The 18,743-nt window shown below is 46.6% G+C and overlaps 1 protein-coding gene across 1 annotated transcript; it reads right to left on the bottom strand.

The window, feature by feature from the left end:
* Nucleotides 1–3,831: 3,831 nt before the first annotated feature.
* On the bottom strand, nucleotides 3,832–4,443 carry CCDC70 (coiled-coil domain containing 70; the record flags this gene model as incomplete). Its single annotated transcript, XM_082751747.1, has 1 exon — nucleotides 3,832–4,443. One exon carries the CDS (start codon nucleotides 4,441–4,443, stop codon nucleotides 3,832–3,834), a length of 612 nt encoding a protein of 203 aa, XP_082607873.1.
* Nucleotides 4,444–18,743: the final 14,300 nt, after the last annotated feature.

Raw genomic sequence — 18,743 nt, forward strand, 5'->3', positions numbered from 1 at the left:
AAAAACTCCTGAGTATCTGTTAGAAAGATGAGTTTTAGGTTTATCAGCATCAGTTGGCTTGTGACTGAGGTCAGGGCTGGCGTTCAGTGTGGATGAAGCCCAGACATAATTTTTCTGTAATGTTTTCCGAAATACTTCCATATTTTTCTCCAATTTACAGAGGATTTCCAGGGAAGGATAAGAAGTGCATTGGCCACACCAGAGGACAGGTAAGCTCTGGTACAAGCCAGGCCTTCCCACAGCACCAAAGGGAGAGCAGGAGAGTTATCGGCTTCCAGTGATTGGCACTGCCAACATATAAGGTGTGTTTGGGTTCACCGTGTTTCCCTGTATTTAGGTGTTATCCCTCTGAAATTACACAAATTGTACTCTTTTTTTTTTTCTTCTTCTTTTTGCCTGACAAATATCATCTGCAAAACAATATCTTCTGCTGTAACCTAGAGTTTTGACATCTTTGGGATTGCATCAGGATGCTGCAATCTATCTCAGTTTTTTCAGTTGTTTGGAGGGAGGGCCAGAAGCAGGGCCAGAAGCCTTCCAGATATGTAAAGTGTGTGGTCAGTGAAGGAGGACAGGAGATGGGACAGGTTAGTTTAAGGAGAGTTGGATAGAGAAGACAGAAACAGGCATCAGACAAATTAATAAAAGGTAAAGAGAAAGACTTCTCCATGTCTGCAGTGGACAGGGCTACAGGTAAGAAATCCAAAGTGCAACTAGGGAGATTCACCTCAGATACCATAAAAATATTAAAATGAGTGAAGCCTTAGAAGGTAGGTGGTGGCTGTACCACACCAGCGTTGAGGATGAAGCAAGCAAAAACTGCTTAGACGAGCATTTGGGCAGAGCATTACAGGTATGGCAGCTTTTGAGGCATGGGTGCATCTGTCAGCTTCTTTAGGCCCTTCCACCCTCCTTCAGATGAGTCCATGCTTTAAACTTCTTCAGCTCTTCAGGCATGTCCTCTTCTTTCTTGCCCCCCAGCAAACAACTCTACCAAGAGACATGTATTCGTGTATTGTTTTACTCTGAATTTCACGGCTCTACAGCATCCATCTGCATCTTTTAAAGGTGGCAAACTTCAACCACAACAATGGTTGTTTTATTTACTCCTCTCGTCATTTTTGTCAGTCCAGAAAGTCAGCGGAGACTGGCTTCATGCCTGAAATTCATCCTCAGTCCAGAGCTGAGCAGGTGTCCCCTAATTTCCCACTGAGAAATACCAACCCTGGTAAGCTCTTGGTACATGGCATGCTTCTCTCTCCAGCAATGTCACCCCAGCAAGTGCCACTGATGCCAGATGGGTGCAGTGTTTGGGGGGGAGCTACCAGCAGTCTAAAAGTGTATGAGTACACCCTTTTTTCCTGCCTAAACTTTGGTTTCTTCTCTGCTGGAATGTGTAATGTCTCAAGTTTCGCAACCATTGTATGGTACTGACAGCATTCTCACCAGAGAAACGCTGCTCTGCTCTCCTGTGCAGGGGGAAGTGAATAGGAGCTCTCATAAGAGCAGTTCATGTGCTTCGAGTTCTTTGTGAGAGAAAACATACCTAATTTTAGTTTAAATGGATGTTAATTTGACGTGTGGATTTGAATAACTGAGATAAATTCTTGGCTTTCTGACATTAAAATATATTAAGTGACAAGGGCTTTTTGCATACTGTTATTTTCTGAAAGGTTCTTTCTCTCTATAGCACCTAAATGATAAAGCTTGAATGCGTAAGTCCCCTGAATTTGCAGGAAGTTGCACTGAATGGTCTAATAGGTCATTTTCATCTCTGGCTTACATAATAGAATAATAATAACAAAGGTTGCAAAGCATTCCTACCACGGCTGAATCAGCTGGCTTTTTTATGGGCTGGTTATTCACTGAGCAATAAATATTCATGTTTTTTTTTCAGGATAGACATAGTGCATAATCTGTCCTGAGCGCAATTAATCAGGACACCCAGCCTTATCCCGCAGCAGATCACAAAGGACTGAACTTGAGTGACAGCCCAGGCATGCCTGGCAGTTGCAGAAGTCACTCGATTCTTCAGCAGCAGTTGTAAAGGCTTCTACACCGTGTCCTTGAGCCTTTTCAGTGTAAAATCCCATATATATGGGATTATATCCCATAAGGGGGGTGAGCTGCTAATGCTAGCATGCCAGAGAAAGATCACAGCCTGGTTTGACTGAGAGGAGGAGAAATTGTCACTGTTGCTCTTGTTCCCCACTCTCCTGGATGTGCAGAGGATCACAGGGAGATTTGCCTCTAGATCAGCCTCTCCAGCTCTGCCTTCAGAGGAGCAAAACATCTGAATTTAGTTCATTCTTGGAAAAAAACAAAAAACTAAACAAAACAAAAAAAAAAAAAACAAACACAAAAAAACAACATATCAGAAAGGCAGGGCAAGAACAACAGCAAGCTCTGCGCCACAGCTGCTTTTACCAGCAGAAGGCACCAGGTCTGTGCTCACACCACATAAAATATTGCTCAACATCCACCGTGTGTTGCACTGCAGCTATCGAGGATTTTCTTCAAGAGGCTCCTGCACCCTGCAGAAGAAGGGGGTGCTCTGGCAGTAGTTGCTCAGCAGGTGAATAATAGCCCAAATCCCTGCGTGTATCTTCTCCTGATCTTACACACACATACATACTCACACAGCTAAATTTATTTCCCCCTTGCTGAGGGACTTGCTGCCAACTTTCCCTCCAGCTTGCATGGTTCCCACATGCTGCTGACTCCTGTAATCTCTCCCACTTCTATCTCATCCTCTGCCCCTGTCAGCTAAGCAGAGGTTGTGTGGGGTTAAACCAAGCAGGCAATGTTCCTGTCATGCTCCTGAGAAGTTATGTGGGGAGTCAGAATCCAAACCTGGTGGAACAGCAAGAGTTCCGTCATTAAGACTCATAGGAGTCTTCACTGCGACTCTTAAATGTGGAGGATTGGAAGGTCGTCATTTATCAGTTGATATTCTCCTGCACTCAGCTCTGGTGAGGCCGCACCTCGAGTGCTGCGTTCAGTTTTGGGCCCCTCACTACAAGGAGGACATCGAGGCCCTGGAGCGTGTCCAGAGCAGGGCTATGAAGCTGGTGAAGGGCCTGGAGCACAAGGCCTGTGAGGAGCAGCTGAGGGAGCTGGGGGGGGGTTGGTCTGGGGAAGAGGAGGCTCAGGGGAGACCTCATTGCTCTCTGCAGCTGCCTGAAGGGAAGGGGTGGGGAGCTGGGGGTCGGCCTCTGCTCACAGGTAACCAGTGACAGGACCAGAGGGAATGGCCTCAAGCTGTGCCAGGGGAGGTTCAGGTTGGCAATGAGGAGACATTTCTGCTCAGAAAGAGCAGTCAGGCACTGGGACGGGTTGCCCAGGGAGGTGGGGGAGTCACCGTCCCTGGGGGTGTTCAAGGAGAGGTTGGACGTGGTGCTTGGGGACATGGGGTTGTGGGTGACACTGGTGGCAGGGGGATGGTTAGACCAGATCATCTCAGAGGTCTTTTCCAACCTTAAGTGATTCTGTTATTCTGTGATTCTACATAAACTGTTGACTCAGTTGGTAGAAACTTCATAAAGTTAGCTGAGCAGTTGTGAGCTCCAGAACATGATCTCAGCCATGAAACCCTCACCTCATGGCTTTACCCACCCATTGCTCAGACTGCAAGACCTCAGAAGAACAAATGATGTCCTGAAAATGTGTGCAATGGCTTTAAAGCAAACAGAAGCAACAAACAAGCAAACAAACTACTCATATTTACACATATATCTAGAGATGTTATTTCAGAGAAGTGGTTGAAGTGCAGCACTGTTAAATAAATGCCCATATGTGTGGCTTTCATGTTTCCAAGCCTAGCAGAACAATTTACGCTCTTCCTCTGCAGGCAGCAACACCCCAGGAACCAACCCCAGCGACAGCCAGGAGCAGCCCGTCCTCTCTCTCGGGACCAAAGGCCTCCTGCCAGATCAATATCTTATCCTCCTCAAGGGTTTTTTCGTCTTCATGGAGTGCTTCCTCATCTTTCCAGACTGCTCTCTCCTCTTCCAGGAGAGCTTTTTCATCTGCCCACAGGGCTTTTTCTTCTTCCCATAGGACTCTGTCCTCATCCAGAAGGACTTTGTCTTCCTCCCAGAGGAGCTGATCTTCTTTCCAGAAATCTGCATCCTTCTTCCAGAATGCATTCGAGTGCTTCCAGAAGTCACAATACTCCCTCCAGAAGGTTTCTGCTTCCTCCTGAAAAGCATTTTCTTCCTCCAAAAAGGCAGCTTCCTCCTCCCAGATGGGCTTTTCCTCCTCCCAGAAGGCTTGGATGGCCATCTTGAAAGCTCTGATTTTTTCTCGAAACGCCTTGATCTTCTCCCGAAAGTTCTTCATTGTCTTCTGAAAGCCCTGAACCTCTTCCCGAAAGGCTTTCTCAGCCTGCAGCTTCTTGAGGAGCTTCTCTTGGCGTAAGGAGAAATAGGGTGAGCAGGACATCACCTGGGAGTGGCAGCTCTGGTTCATGGTGCTCCTTGCTGATGGAGGGGGCAGAGACCAAGCCTGGCCCCCACCTCTCACTCTGTGGCCCAAAGGAGAGAAGATTGATGGGTGCCAGTGATGTTATCATCCAAACCTATGTCACAGCTGGCTTAAAATGGCATTATACCAGAAATAAAAACATTTATCATGAGCAAAAAAGAAATCCCTGCCCAGGTCTCAGCCAGCACTTGCTGCGGTGGTACCTAAAAGGGAATTGGTGCCACGTGGGACAAAGGCCAGGATTTCTCTGTGTCATTTCCCAGTGTGACCCCAGGTGCTGCTGCTTTTGAGCTGTCTGTGCTGACCCCAACCAGTGACACCACACTGCTCCCCCTGACCCCACTTCATCTGGTCCCAAAGTGAAGGACGGAGGCACCAGCCTTCCCCTCTGGTGCTCGAGTCACTGCTGCCTCTCTGCCTCTTGGCTGTCTCCTGCCCCTTCACAGAGTCCCACGTAAAGACCCTGAAAATCACAGCTTCCAGAGAAACTTGAACAATGAAAACAAAAATGTGATTTTCCATTCATTAACCTGCCTAATAATTCTGCAGCTAGGATTAAAGCTGGTTACTTATTTATACTGTCTTGTTATATTTATTATGACTTACTGCACTGTGCCTCCAGCCCAGAGCAGGGATCAGGCCGTGTCATAAATAAAATAAATAAATAAAAAACAAGCAATCAAACAAAAAACTTGCTTATTAATATATTACAAGCCTCTCTATCCCTCACTGAATAATCAGGAAATGCTCCAGGGGCAGCAAATGCAGCGCAGATGATGGCGAGATGATGTGCGCACTCTCTGTGATGATCAAGAAGGCAGGGATTGTGCTGGGGGAGACCTTTTGGGGCTCTTTGGGTCAATACAGGAAAATTCTGGTTCTGCTGTTTTCTCCTCATGCTGCTTCCTGGCTCCTCAAGCTCCTCTTGGAGCAGGAGCTTTTTGTGGGTGCCAGGAGGACAGGAAAGGAGGAAGGCCATCTTCTGCTTCACTCTCCGGGAGTTCTGGGCCCACCAGTGGCTCCCACTTGGAGAAGTGGAGAAGAAGGAGTCGTTTCCTCTTCCCTCTTGCCCTTTCAGGGTTCAGCTGAACGACTCCTTAGGATAACAACTGGCATTGGGGAAGCAGCCCAGGGGCTTAAACGCAGGCATCCAGTGCCATTTGAGGCACTCGGCCATATCTAACCTATATCTGCAGGTGGTCTGGGAAATGGTAGCATGTTGGAGACCTACATCCTCCAGGAGCTGCAGGTGGAAGCTGAGGGAGATACCCGAACACATACAAGGGCACAGGGCACCCACATGTTTGTGTTAGTCCCTCCTTTAAATCTGTCTTTGATTTCCATGCTTAAAGCTGCCTTCAGATCCTGCCCCAAGAGGCTGCCAAATCAAATGAGGAAAATATTTTAATTTTATGAGGCTTCCATCTCCAGAACGTTCATGACATAATACAAGTAAAACTTTGAGGACTTTTTCTCACGTGGTACAGTAAAAATATTCCCATTAGTTCTTTTACTGTGCTCCATAGGCAGGCTTATGAAGATGTGGGGTAATTACATCAGAGTACATTTTTCAATTAGGGCATCATTAGGATCTCACAGAAAATGACTAAATTACATCATTTTGTTCCACAAGTCTGCAAACGCTCTTTCAATTGTCATCAAAATAATAATAATTGGGTTTTTGCAGACATCTCTAAGAGTGCAGAACTAATGGCTGACAAATCTGATCCAAGCCCAGATCCATTCTTTTACTGGAGTGAAGTCTTATGGATAGATGCAAAATGAAATGGATAAAACGACCCCTTTACTTCCTAAAACTCCTGTTCTCGCTCTTAGCATCTCCTACCATCAAAAATGTAAGACCCCAAAGATATCAAGTGATTGTGGTCCTGCTTTTGGGAGACTTAGCATTTGTAAAACTCTCTAACAGAGACGTGCAATACTTACAGAAGTGCAGTCCTTTATGGCCCCTGGGTATCTGACGCCCACTGGTGACAGTGACCCGCCGGCACCTACAGTGATGTAATTTCACCAAGCTTCAAATCACCCATTCAAAGCCAAGTGATGCGAGGTGGAGCTGAAAGGAGTCCCCGGGCTCCAGGCACAGCCTGAGCCAAGGCTGGTGCTTCGCTTCCTTCTCATCCCGGTTCTTCCTGACGAGCACCCACTTGTGGGTTGTATTGCTCTCGTCACCTCCCCTCCTGCTTTAGGGATACCTGCTGGAAGACGTGAACAGCACTTATATGAAATATAAGGATGTGGAAGAGGCACTTTATGACAGAAGGTATTGTCCCTATTTTTCTGCTGAAATTGTATTAAACCTTAGAGGAGGCTGTTTAGTTCCTGTTTGTTTGCAGACTGCTTCTGTGAGCCACAGGAATCCCTCTGTTTGTGAGACCTTGAGCCAAATTAATCTCAGTAATTGAGCCTGGTTGGTGATAAAAACAACTATTCAGCTGGCAACAGGTAGAAAAGACAGGTAGAAAGAATGAGATGCTTCAAAAGGAGTGTACGAGAAACCAGGATTAAAAACCACCATGATTAGTAGGAGACAACTCTGGGAAGCTGTTTCAGATCTTCAATTTTTATTTTTATTTTTATTTTTTTCTGACCTTCAAAGGTCATAATACTTCAGTTAGAAGAAGTTTCTACCAAAATACTTCTTTCTAGTGGAATGGCTCGTCAGAAACTATGAGTTTTTTGTTTTGTTTTGTTTTGTTTTGTTTGTTTTTGTTTTCTTTGGTTTGGTTTGGTTTATTTGTTTGTTTTACATGGAATAGTTCAAATACAATTCTGTTTACTGAGAAAGTCTTGCTGTCCTGGCAAGCCTCTTGTTGCCCCTAACCCCTTTTCTTCTTCCCAGATGAGATATTTCCCTCTTTGCAAGTGGGTTGCCTTTGATTATGAAAAGGTTTTTCTCTCCTTTTAGGCTTGCTTCATCCCTGCCTCCAGGGACAGTTTCTTCCCAGAATGTTTTTGTGTACTGCATGTTCCTGGTATAGCTCCCTGTTCAACACCATAACTGGAAAACACCAATGATGGAAGAAACACTAATTAGTCAACTGCTGTCTGAGCTTTAAAGGAAAAATTGTTTTTTTTTTTTTTTAGGCAAGAAGTTTTGGTGACACAAGCGACATAAGCAGCACAATAAGCTCTGAGTGCAGAGGTGGCCTGGTGAAACTTTTGGTGAAAATAAATTTGTCATTCCAGCTCTCACCATCAATCCACAGGGTTGATGCAGCACGACATGTTGTTTCTTCCTCTTCTGATTTTGTTTTCAGTAGTCCCATTCCTCCTCACCAAGTAGGTTGTGGTGCTGAAGAGGACAAAGAGTGTCTTCATCGTTCAGCTGCTCATCCTTTGCCATTTCAACACAAATTTCCTGGTGAAAAATGAAAACACACAATTTTCCTCTCAAGGTAGAAGGAATGGGGGAGAAAGGGACGTGGGAAAGTATGAGGCGTTCTCAGGACTTGGAAATTTATCTGGATTCTGTGTATGGATGAGGGTTTTGGGGATGTTTTTGCTGTGAACCGCCCGTTCCTCACCTTGTGCAGCGATGACAGGCGGCCGCTGCCATGGCAACAACACCTGGAAGACAAAGAGGTGCCAGGAGACAAAAAGGCACCTGGATCGTTTGCCCAGAGCACCAAGCAGTCCTGGCACCCCTCTGCCCCCCTTGGTTGTACCACGGAAGCACCCTGAGGTCCCGGTTAAGATTGTGGTCCCAGTGCTGCTGGCTGTCAGGCAATGCACAAGAGGAAGCCTCAGCCCTGAGGATCAACCACGCCTTGCCAACATGAGCAACTCTACAGCTACCTGAAAGGAAGGGGTGGGGAGCTGGGGGTCGGCCTCTGCTCACGGGTGACCAGTGACAGGACCAGAGGGAATGGCCTCAAGTTGCGCCAGGGGAGGCTCAGGTTGGCAATGAGGAGACATTTCTGCTCAGAAAGAGCAGTCAGGCACTGGGACGGGTTGCCCAGGGAGGTGGGGGAGTCACCGTCCCTGGGGGTGTTCAGGGAAAGGCTGGACGTGGTGCTTGGGGACATGGTTGAAGTGGGTGACATTAGTGGTAGGGGATGGTTGGACCAGATGATCTTGGAGGTCCTTTCCAACCCTAATGATTCTATGATTTCTGTGATTCTATGATTTCTATGTGTGTGTGTGTGTGTCACTGTCCCGGTGATGGCTCGGTGCAGTGAGGGCAGGCTTGCCCTTTGGTGACACTTCCACCACATACCAGTGGCCCTCAGGGTGGGTGAGTGGCTGCTCTGCCTTGGCGGCCCTTCATCCTTCATTAAAATGGCATCAATCACTTTCCAACCAATGTTTATAGACACCTTGCCAGATTTTCTCACCTGTCAGGAATGTTTAATTTCTCTCCACATGGAGCTCAGTCATTCAAGGGAGCATCTGTGTTCCTTGAAATGTTACTGTACGTGAGGGATCAACTGTTGTTGCTGCAAGTGCTCAGGTGTCTTTGGGCTTTGGAAGAGGTACTTTTAGAGAGAAAATGAGATGGCGAGAGATGGAGAATCACAAAATATCTTAACTGACCCTAATGAGAGCCCCCTATATGCCATATAAAAGCCATTAATGTTTGGTGTAAGGAACTTTGTGGACCTTCCAGTGGTGTATCAAAGCCAAGGTTTGGTTACAATCCCATTTAGTAAATCTCAGCCTTAGCAAAAATAAAATAAAATAAAATAAAATAAAATAAAATAAAATAAAATAAAATAAAATAAAATAAAATAAAATAAAATAAAATAAAATAAAATAAAATAAAATAAAATAAAATAAAATAAAATAAATTTTATCATATAAAATCAAATAAAAGGTGGCACCTTGAATGGCTTAATGAACTAGGCACATGTGAAAGGACAGCACCAGCACTCAGTATCTCCTGGGGAGGAAACTAATGGCCAAGAGCTCAGGGAAAGCAAGGATGAAGTTTTCTGCAAATGAAATGTCATGGGTTAGGGTGTAAGTAGTGTTAGGGTATAAGTAACCTGAGGTAATCAGTGCACTGAGGGAAGACAGCACAAAAAGGACCTCAGGCTTCATACAGTGGCTCACCAGGAGGAACAGTCCTTGTGAACACCTTCCACAGAGGTTTCTGCAGTGTAACACCTCCAAGGTGAACACGGAGGGCAACACACTGAATGGTTAGGTTAAACAAATAGAACCAAAACAGCCTCACACCATCATTTTTCTACATTTTAGCTTGGGATCAGATTGGTACCTGTTACATACAAGCAGGTGTGAGCTGAGCAGGCTCCAAAAGGGACACAGACCTTTTCTTTCAGTTACTGCTCAGATCTCCCTCATACTCAGGGCAAGGTATGGCCAACAAGTGTCACACTCTGGTTTCTGTGCCTCTTTTCCTACCCCCTGAAGAAATTAAGTAGGCCTTGTGACATGCTTTCTTAGCTAATTTGGCTGCAGGTGAGATAAGTTATAGTCCTAAATCATTCTTAGCTAGTTCTTGCTGTTTCCTAAGTCCACCTGTGCTGGACTTACAGATCTGAGGATCCTGTGACCCCAGCGGTAACTCAGAGAAAAGGCAGGAAGCACCCAATTTAGTCAAATCAATGCTTTGGGCCTCATACGCATGCTGTTTTTGAAGGCTAGTAGAAAATGGTGAATAACCTATTCTGCCTCAGAGCAGGAGAGCAGTGAGATCATCCTTCTGTGCTGGGTTTCTGTTGGGGACCCTACTTGAGGCCTGTATTGAAACTGGTGTCCCTTGAAACTAGCTTTGTCTGTGCTACTTGCAATTGCCAGCATGTATGCCAAGGATCTCCTTTGCTGCTGTTCTCTTTTCCTCCTGTGAATAAGAAAGGACCAAGATATAAAAGCACCTCAGTTATCTCAGTCTTCTGCTTACTCTCAGACCAAAACAAAAAGCAAAGCAAAAGCAGATGTAGAGCAGAACAGCATGTTGTTAACAGCAAGACATCCAGCACCTCTGCTTGGTGCCCCCATCCCTCCTGCTCCTTCTTCCCACTCTTTATTTCTCCATTCAAATGATGGACTATGTTGAATTTTAAATCGATTTCTTTGCGTCAGGAATTGCCAATCCTGAGACAGCTCTTCAGTTCGTGCCATGTGGGGAACGTGAACGAAGCCTGTGAGCAAGATGTTATTGCAGAGGGGATCCATGGACCAAGGAAGCAGAAGTGCTGCTCCTGAAGAGATGGTGTGAGAATACAAGGCACCCACAGCCCATATTCACACCTGTGCCCATATGAATGGGGTTGCTGATCTTGTGTGAGCACTGCACCGAAGTGGTGCTTCCCCCAAGCACTGTGCTGGAGGCACTCAGAGCCGTGTTCTTCCCAGGGGAACGAGACTTCTTGTCCTACTCTTGACCCATTTTCGGCAGGCTGAGGTTGTGCACCAGCGGCTGCAGCTTGCCAGCCAGGTACTGGGAACTTGCTTATGCACCCAAACTTCATAAAAACACCTCTACATCTCCTCTTTGGACCTGGTCCTCCCCTGTGCCTCCCAGAGTCAACCTTTGAGCATAGTGCCATCTGCTGAGAATTGAGGTACTCGTGCAGCCCAAACAAGCACTGCCACATCTCACTCACAAAATAAAAATAAAACCCTTGGGACAGTAGAATTCATAACAGGGCCTCAAATGGTAGCACACCTCTGAAACAGGAGATGCAATGATTGGCCTAGCATTTCACCAAAAACGACCATTTGCACAAGTGAGTCTGCTTGCTCACATACCAGCCAGAAGCCCAATTTACTCTAGCTCCAGGCTGAGCTGGCTCCTTACCTGGCTTTCATACATCTGCAACTAGATCTGAAATTGTGTTTGGTACTTGAAACTCAGGATACACGGAGTTCTTGAAGAGACCCAAAGAGAGCCCAAAATACAGGTCTTGTTATGCCATGCCAGTGCTGGCGTGTCCAGGTGTCTAGAGAACTGTGACAACCTCCTGCTTGCAGAGCAAGACCTTCGAGACCACAGGGGATCCTCTTGGGCTCTTGATGAAATAGAAACTGGCCTGGAAGGAAACATCACCATTGCAGAAGGCATTTTGTTTGCAAAGGCCTTCGTTGATCCTTATTGTCTCCCTCACCTGCTTAACACTCACACTCCTCCTTGGTGCTGAGCTCCGTCTTTCCTTGTTATCTGCTCCATGGAAAATGCTCTCCTCCTCTTGTGATCCGTGCAGGTGAGCATGCCCTTGGTCCTGCTCTGGATGCCTTCTTCTCCAGCCGTAAGACAATGCTATGTTCTGCATATGGAAACTCATGGCTAAAGCCCCTTTCTCACAAGCAAACCATGAGCAGGGACTCCCACCTCACACCTAAATACACACACAAACATACGCAGAGCTGAGGGTTATTTCTGCAGGTTCTCTCCCTCATATGGGGGTCCAGCACCTCCAGCATGGCCCTAATTGCTCTACCCTGGCCCCAATGGAAGTTTGTGGGTAGACAACTGCACCAGAGATTCCCAACTCCATGTATCTGAGTGCTGCAGAACCCCATCCTCCACCTGTTTGGAGTCACTCAACTGTTCTGCAGTATTCCTGCCTTGAAACTCTTCACCAACTTTTTATTGCACACTGTAAGCACTCGACAATAAATGTATGGTTGCTTCCCCATAAGACTACAATGAAAGATCTGGGTCCGTGCCTCTGGAGGGTTAGTGTCATCAGTCCTGCTAACAGATATGGTGTCAAGTTTGTTCTGTTATCCTCTGAGATAAATGCACTGACAGGTGGCAAAAGGCATATTTTATAAGTGAAAAAAAATCAAATAAAACACATGAAAATGCATGGTGTTTTCGTCTGTCATCAGCAGAACAATATATTTTATTTATGGCTGTGTACAGTGGGAATATCAGCTCTGATCTGCAGAAGTGCAAATTAAACTGCTGCTTTAGATTATCATATTTTATGCATAGTAACTTTACAGGCTTTGGCTTTTTTCATTGTTTGTAAAACCTTTATGAGTTATTAACTTTTTGTGTTTTTGTCAACCATATTTTAGATCTGAGAGGTTTATTCCCGCTCTTATACTAAATGAGGCATTTTGCTGCTAAGAGAGTTCAGCGTTTTATTCAGCTGTGATGACTTTCCCTTATTCTCTAGCACGAAGCACAATTAAGAGAGAAATGTTCAGTAGCTTTATGATGCCCTTGTCGTTGGAGCTAATCCTTTTTTTTCCCCCACTCCATTTTTTCAGGGATTCCCCAAGGATTTTACAAACCCTACACACTTGTCTAGCATCTCCACAGTGGCACAAACAAACACATGGACCCCAGCAGGAGCCTTGGTTTTCATATTTTAAGTAATTCCGCTTTCTATTATTGCAAGTTTAAAGAACATAGGAATTTCCTGATTAATATTCAGGGCTTATGGGTGAATTTTGCTCAGATTAATTTGCACAACTCATTACTTTGGTAGGTAGCAGTGGCAATGAGGACTTGACTTTTAATATCACTTCATGTGTTATGTCATGGGAAGCTTTCTTTGCCCAGGACATCTCACAGGTTCACCTCCCAAGTTGCCAGTGATGAATGACAACCTGTGATGAATGCAATTCAATACAAATGACAGAAAGCTCTTCATTCTCTACAGGAAAACAGCACACATTCCTGAGGAAGTCATTTTTTTAGTCATTTTTCCCATTTGATAGAGTCATTGAAGCATCAAAGGCACAAGCAAATGAGGCCAGAACACCTTGACCTGGACAGAGGCTCCAGACCCAGAAAACACCTCCTGGTACTTTCTTAGGATGATCTCCCAGCACCCAGACTAGAGGCTTGCAGATGTCTTTAGCCACAGCTGGTATCTTTGTAGCTCATAATCTACTTTCCTAGGCAAATGTAGTCCTCCTCTGCTTGTGGGTTGCATATTTGAAGCTATCCCTTACTGGACTTTAATAAAGTTACTCTTCCCATCAGTTATCCAGCACATTTGGTCCTTTCTCCATCTATTTCTTAGATTACATTAGGATAAATTGCCCTGAGTAAGGAGAAGCGTGAAGCACACAGTCTGATATTTTCTCATTTTCTGCTTTGTCTCTTGGGCATTGGCCAAGTAAACTGCCATGGAGACCAGCAAATGCAGCTCGCTTCCCCAAGACAGTCTTTGAGAAAGAAGCTGAGGAGCCAAAATAGCCACAGTGGCAGGCTTCAGGCCGCTCTGTAACTTACTGTGACAGTCACACGCACAAAAATCTCCATCGTGATGTGGGTGAGAAGAAAGTGCCTTGTCTGATTTTGCATGTATCAACAGGCAGAAGCATTTCACAAAGTCCTCCTTGCACGGAGCTCTGCAGCTCCCAGACATCCCAGGAGATGGAGACGGCGACCTCCTGGCTCACACTGCCCGGAGACTTTGGACCAAAGATGACAATTTGCCACCCCGATGGCACTACCAGCAGGTCACAGTCAGCATCTCCTCAAAGCCGCCTGAAATCTTCCTTTAAAACCACCAGAATGGAGCAGTTTAATGGCACCCCAAAGCGTCACTGCAGATTAGCTAGAACCAGCGCGGGTGGTGCTTCCCACAGGGACTCCTGGTCCCAGCTATTTTTCGCCGTGATCTTTTGTGATGATTGAATGCCATAATTTCTGGGATCCCCGCAGCTGGTCATTAAGAAGCTGGGAAGTCAGTACTGATGACTGGTTTCCCCTGAGCTAGCAGAGCACTTCTCAGCATGTAAGTATACTTTTTTTCGCCTTGAACAGTAGAAGAAATTAAATGTAAACTGAATTTCTTTCCCATGGGCTGTTTGTATTTCAATGTACGAGGACATTTTTTACAAGAAAATGTGACATCTCTGATCACACGCAGCACTTAAGAAAACCAAGTCAGATTCTTCCAATTGGAAAATAACAGCAAATGTCGGAGATGGGGACTGTTTTTGTGTTGATTTCGACTTCTGAGCCAGTGAGTTAGGAGAAAGCCCGATGGCAAAAGCACTCACTTTTGGTGAGGGTGAAAGAAAGGACCCCAAAAGAGGTGGGTGGCGTAGACTCAAGATGTAATGTCAAGACTTGTTGATGTTCCAGCTGTTTCTAGTGATGTGCCAGTGCCTGGGAACAGCTGGGAAGAGCGGCTTTCTGTTGGAAGAAGGAGCTTTATTAGCTTATAGCAAAGAAGGACTGGGACCACACAAAGCCATGCTGCCTGGGGGAGTTTCCCCTCTCTCTTCATTGACCATACAGAGGAACTGGGTTCCCGCTTAAGTGCTCAAACTCCTGCTTGAGTGCAGTGAATGAAAGCCTTTGTCTTAGCTGCCAAAGTCCCTCAGCCAAAACTCTCCAAGCTTCCAGACTTCTATCGAAAGCCACATTAGCAATTATCTTTATTGCTATAATAAGCCCCCACCTGTACATTTTCCTGACAATTATCAAAGCCGTAAGCTGGGAATTACAGCTGGGATGAGCTGCACCACCCTGAGAGCTGAAGGCAGGACTGTCCCTTCTGAGCGAGAGCAGTCCCTTTGCCAGCTCGTCACCTATCCCTTCTCTGCGGGGCCTTTCTGAAAGGGCTCAAAATGCACGTCCACCTTCACTAATGCTGTCGCTTATCCTGGCGAAGCGCTGTCCCTCAGATCCACTTTTCTCTTGCACCGAACAAGGGCTGTCCAGGAGGTGATGCTACACGCGTAATTAGACCTGAGGTGGCAAGCTGTCACCTGCTGATGGGACGCAAGCACCCAGCTAACAAACAGACCTCTCCTGTAGTCACAAGAGAAAAAGCAGCCAGCTTTCCTAGCTATGCAAAGAGCTCTGTCGATTGCATCAAGAGGAAGGGGGGAAATTGCATGAAGGATGGACTAAGGACTCAATATTCACTACTGATTATAGGCGTAAAGCATTGTTCATTTTTTTTTAGTAAGAGATTTTGAGAAGGAATTGTCTTTGCTCCTCCGGCACAGCCACAGCTCTGTGGGGCCCTTTGCTTCCCCCTGCTGACACTGTGGAGCCGCCCGGGTGGGCTGTGGCTGCAGCCAGCCGTGGGAGTGGGGAAACGAAGGAGGATCGGCTCCAACAGCAAGAGCTCCTGCATCCCACATCCCTCATCATACATCCTACATCCCACATCCTGCACCCCACATCCCGCATCTCTCATCCCGCAGCCCCTCCAGCTGCCAAGAGGTGCATGAACAGGAGACGAGGAAGAAGAAAAGCACCTGAAAGCCCCCACCACACCTCATCCCGGCGGGCAGGGTCCCGGCACGCTCTCCCTCCTGGCTTCTGCCCAAGGCTGGATTTTGTGGCTCCCCAGCCCCATCTCCCAGGAGTGCCGGTGAAGGGGTTTGGGTCCCGCGGAGCTCGCAGGTAAGGGGGAAGGTGGAGGATGCGCTGGAAAGGTGTGTGGGATAAAAGCCAGTGTGGGGCTGTGGGGTTTGTCAGGAGGAAATTGGCTTTGGAGTTACTTTAGAATTACCTTAATTCAGATTGTTCTCTAAACATTCACTTGGCTGCGAAATTTTTTTAAGGAAACAAAGAAAAAACATTTTCTCTAGCAACCTTTGGAGAAGAGCCCTTGCCCTGGAGGTGCTGGCTGGACCCTGAGCACTGGCCATGTCCCAGCAGGACCCTGCACCTTTCGACAGTTTTGGGTGGGAGCTGGGGTTTTGGGAAGTGCTGGCAAATCTGCCTGCTGTGCTCCTGAGTCCTGTCTGGGGCACCTGAAGCTGGCAGAGGGCAGAGCTAAGTTTGAGCAGAGCCTGAATGCTGTAGGGCAGGTGTGGAAGTGGTCCTTTTCTTTTGTCCCTCGTAACCTAAATATTTAGGGTGAAAAAAATGACCAGCACAACAGTTCAAAGCCAAAACTGCCTGAAATAAAGAAAAGACCGGGCTGGAGGGTCCGTGCTACAGAGGCTTATCACTGCTGCTTGCTGGGGACAAGGAGCAGAGTTACAAAAGAAGAAGTGATGTGGGACATGGCGTTAGGGCCACCTCCAGAGGGGGCACAGAGCAGAGGAGCGGTGTTGGGACAGGCTGCGGGAGGCGTAGGGGTGCCGTGGCTCTGTGCTCCCTGGGTTGCAACCTGCCACCCCAAAAAGTGGCAATGTGGAGAGGCGTAGGGGCTCAGCAACTTGTCCCCCACATCGCTGGCATCTGTGAATGCAAGGGTAGGTGCTGTCACCTTGTGGTAGTGACCCCAGGGAACAACTTCTGGGAGAAGTTCCAGAAGCTGGCTGTGTTTCACTTTATTTTTTTTTTTATTAATTTATTATTATTTTTTTTTTCTTTTTTGGCTGAGTTTTCCATTGTATGTGACTTTTCTAATGCTCCAGCCATCGTTTCAGCTTTGGCAGGGATAGTTTTCAACAACGGCAAAACTGTTCCTGAGCTGCCTGCCAGCTGAATTGCACTTCCAGCACCCTCGTGCACTGACAAATTGGAAAATATTTCAATATTAAATAAAATATTAACTTTAACACTCACGGTAGCTACTGCAGATTCACTGACGAGCTGGGGTGAAGGGGCAAAATGCATTTATCCAGCAAACACCGGCTTTTTCGAGGGATTTGTCAGTCCTGTAGGAGTCAAACCCAGGGTCTGAGGAGTGAGTTGACACCACCTCCTAGTGGTTATGTGCATTGTGCCCTTGTGTGAGCAGGATTTCTGTGTAACCATCACGATTTTACCCAGTTTTACCTGGCACAACTGCATGTCAGGGCTCTGGCTCACCGTCATTTCGGGGCTCCATCACTAGGTGGGGACATGCTCACACACACCGAGCCCTCCTTCGGTTTGTCTTCACCATTTTTTTTCCCCATGCAATGTAAAAAAACCAGCAAATTTAGACAAAACATACCTTTTACCCTCTGGTTATGGACATACAGCATTCCTATCCAGACACGGATCTGCTCATGGCAATTTGGTGCTCAACCAACTTTTAACGTGGCATTTTGTTATTGGGTTTCCGTGAGACTTACTGCCACAAAGGTAATTCCAGGCATGAAGATACGCATAAAGACAAATCCTATTGATCTCTGTGCATAATTTAGAGCACTTATGTCAGTAGCCAGTAGTATACTCAAAATTAATGTCTACTTGTGCACTTTCAAGAATAAATCTTCACCTAATGTTTTAAGGCTTCAAATTAAGGTGAAATTTGGCTGTGAAAGCTACCAGTTTCCCTTTATCCTTCCAGTTTTCCCTGAGCATGTAACAGAGCTCATGTCCTCCCTGAAAGCGTTCGCCAATACCTGTAGTCCAAAGGCCCAGGACTTGCTCTTCTGAGGAAGGCCTGGATGAGGGATATGTGCTCCCCAAATTTGTTCAGTACTCACTGCGATGCCCACTGAGATTTGGGAGGCTAATTACGGTAGCTATACCTGATGTGATAGGAAATAAAGTTGGCAATGGGCAGGGAGCAGGCCCCATCCCATTCCCCACGGTAGCAGAGGGTCCTGGGCCGCTGAAACTCACAGGCCCTGGGGCTTGAAGGAGAAGACCTCTGGTCTGGTCGGTCCTGCAGACCACAGGGAGAAGAGGCATGATTTGGGATGGCTCTTCTTTCCTGTGCCATCACCACATGTGCCCCTTTCTTGTCACTCTTTCTCCTGCACTGCAGAGCATCCCCAGCTTTGTTTCTCTCCACCCATTCATGCCGTTGGTGCTGGTGATGGACCTGTGGTGTCTTGGAGGCTTGGAGCATGGGCATGTGTGTGTGAGGGAGCTTTCTGAACTCCCACCAACACTCCCACGGACACAGGATGCTATTGAACTGTCTAGTGGTGTCTTATGCCCTGGCCTTGGATGCCTAGCTTGTTGCTCATCCCTCACACCACCTCATAAAAATTCTCCATCACAAAGAGCAGCTTTCTAATCCAGCTACTTTTTAATCAAAGGCATCTTGTTCTGGGCTCCCTGGGGCTTGCAGTTTCTATTCCACATTCCTCTTCAGAATGTTCCTTGATCTGAAAACTGTTTTCTCCCCGCTCTCCCTCTTCCTTTTCTTCCCTGAATTCGCTTTTGCTCACCAAATAATCTTCACAGAGCTTTGTGTCGTGTAGCAAACTGTACCTGTTTCGCTGGGCTTTCTCACAGTGTCAAATAAACTTTGTGCTGCCTCCACCCCAACCAAAAGCAGGGCTCTGGGGACCCCCCCATATGGCTTTGTGGGTTTTTGGGGTAGTGAAAGGCTGCTGAAGTGTGTGAGCCCCTCTGGGCTAAGATGTTGAGTCAGCTGAAGACACTGCTTGTGATTTTTGTAACTGTGTTCATTTCTGTATCCCCACAGACACCCCAAAAGGTGCTTCAC

The sequence above is a fragment of the Aythya marila genome (genome assembly GCF_965140915.1).
Source record: "Aythya marila genome assembly, chromosome: 1".
Taxonomy (NCBI): domain Eukaryota; kingdom Metazoa; phylum Chordata; class Aves; order Anseriformes; family Anatidae; genus Aythya; species Aythya marila.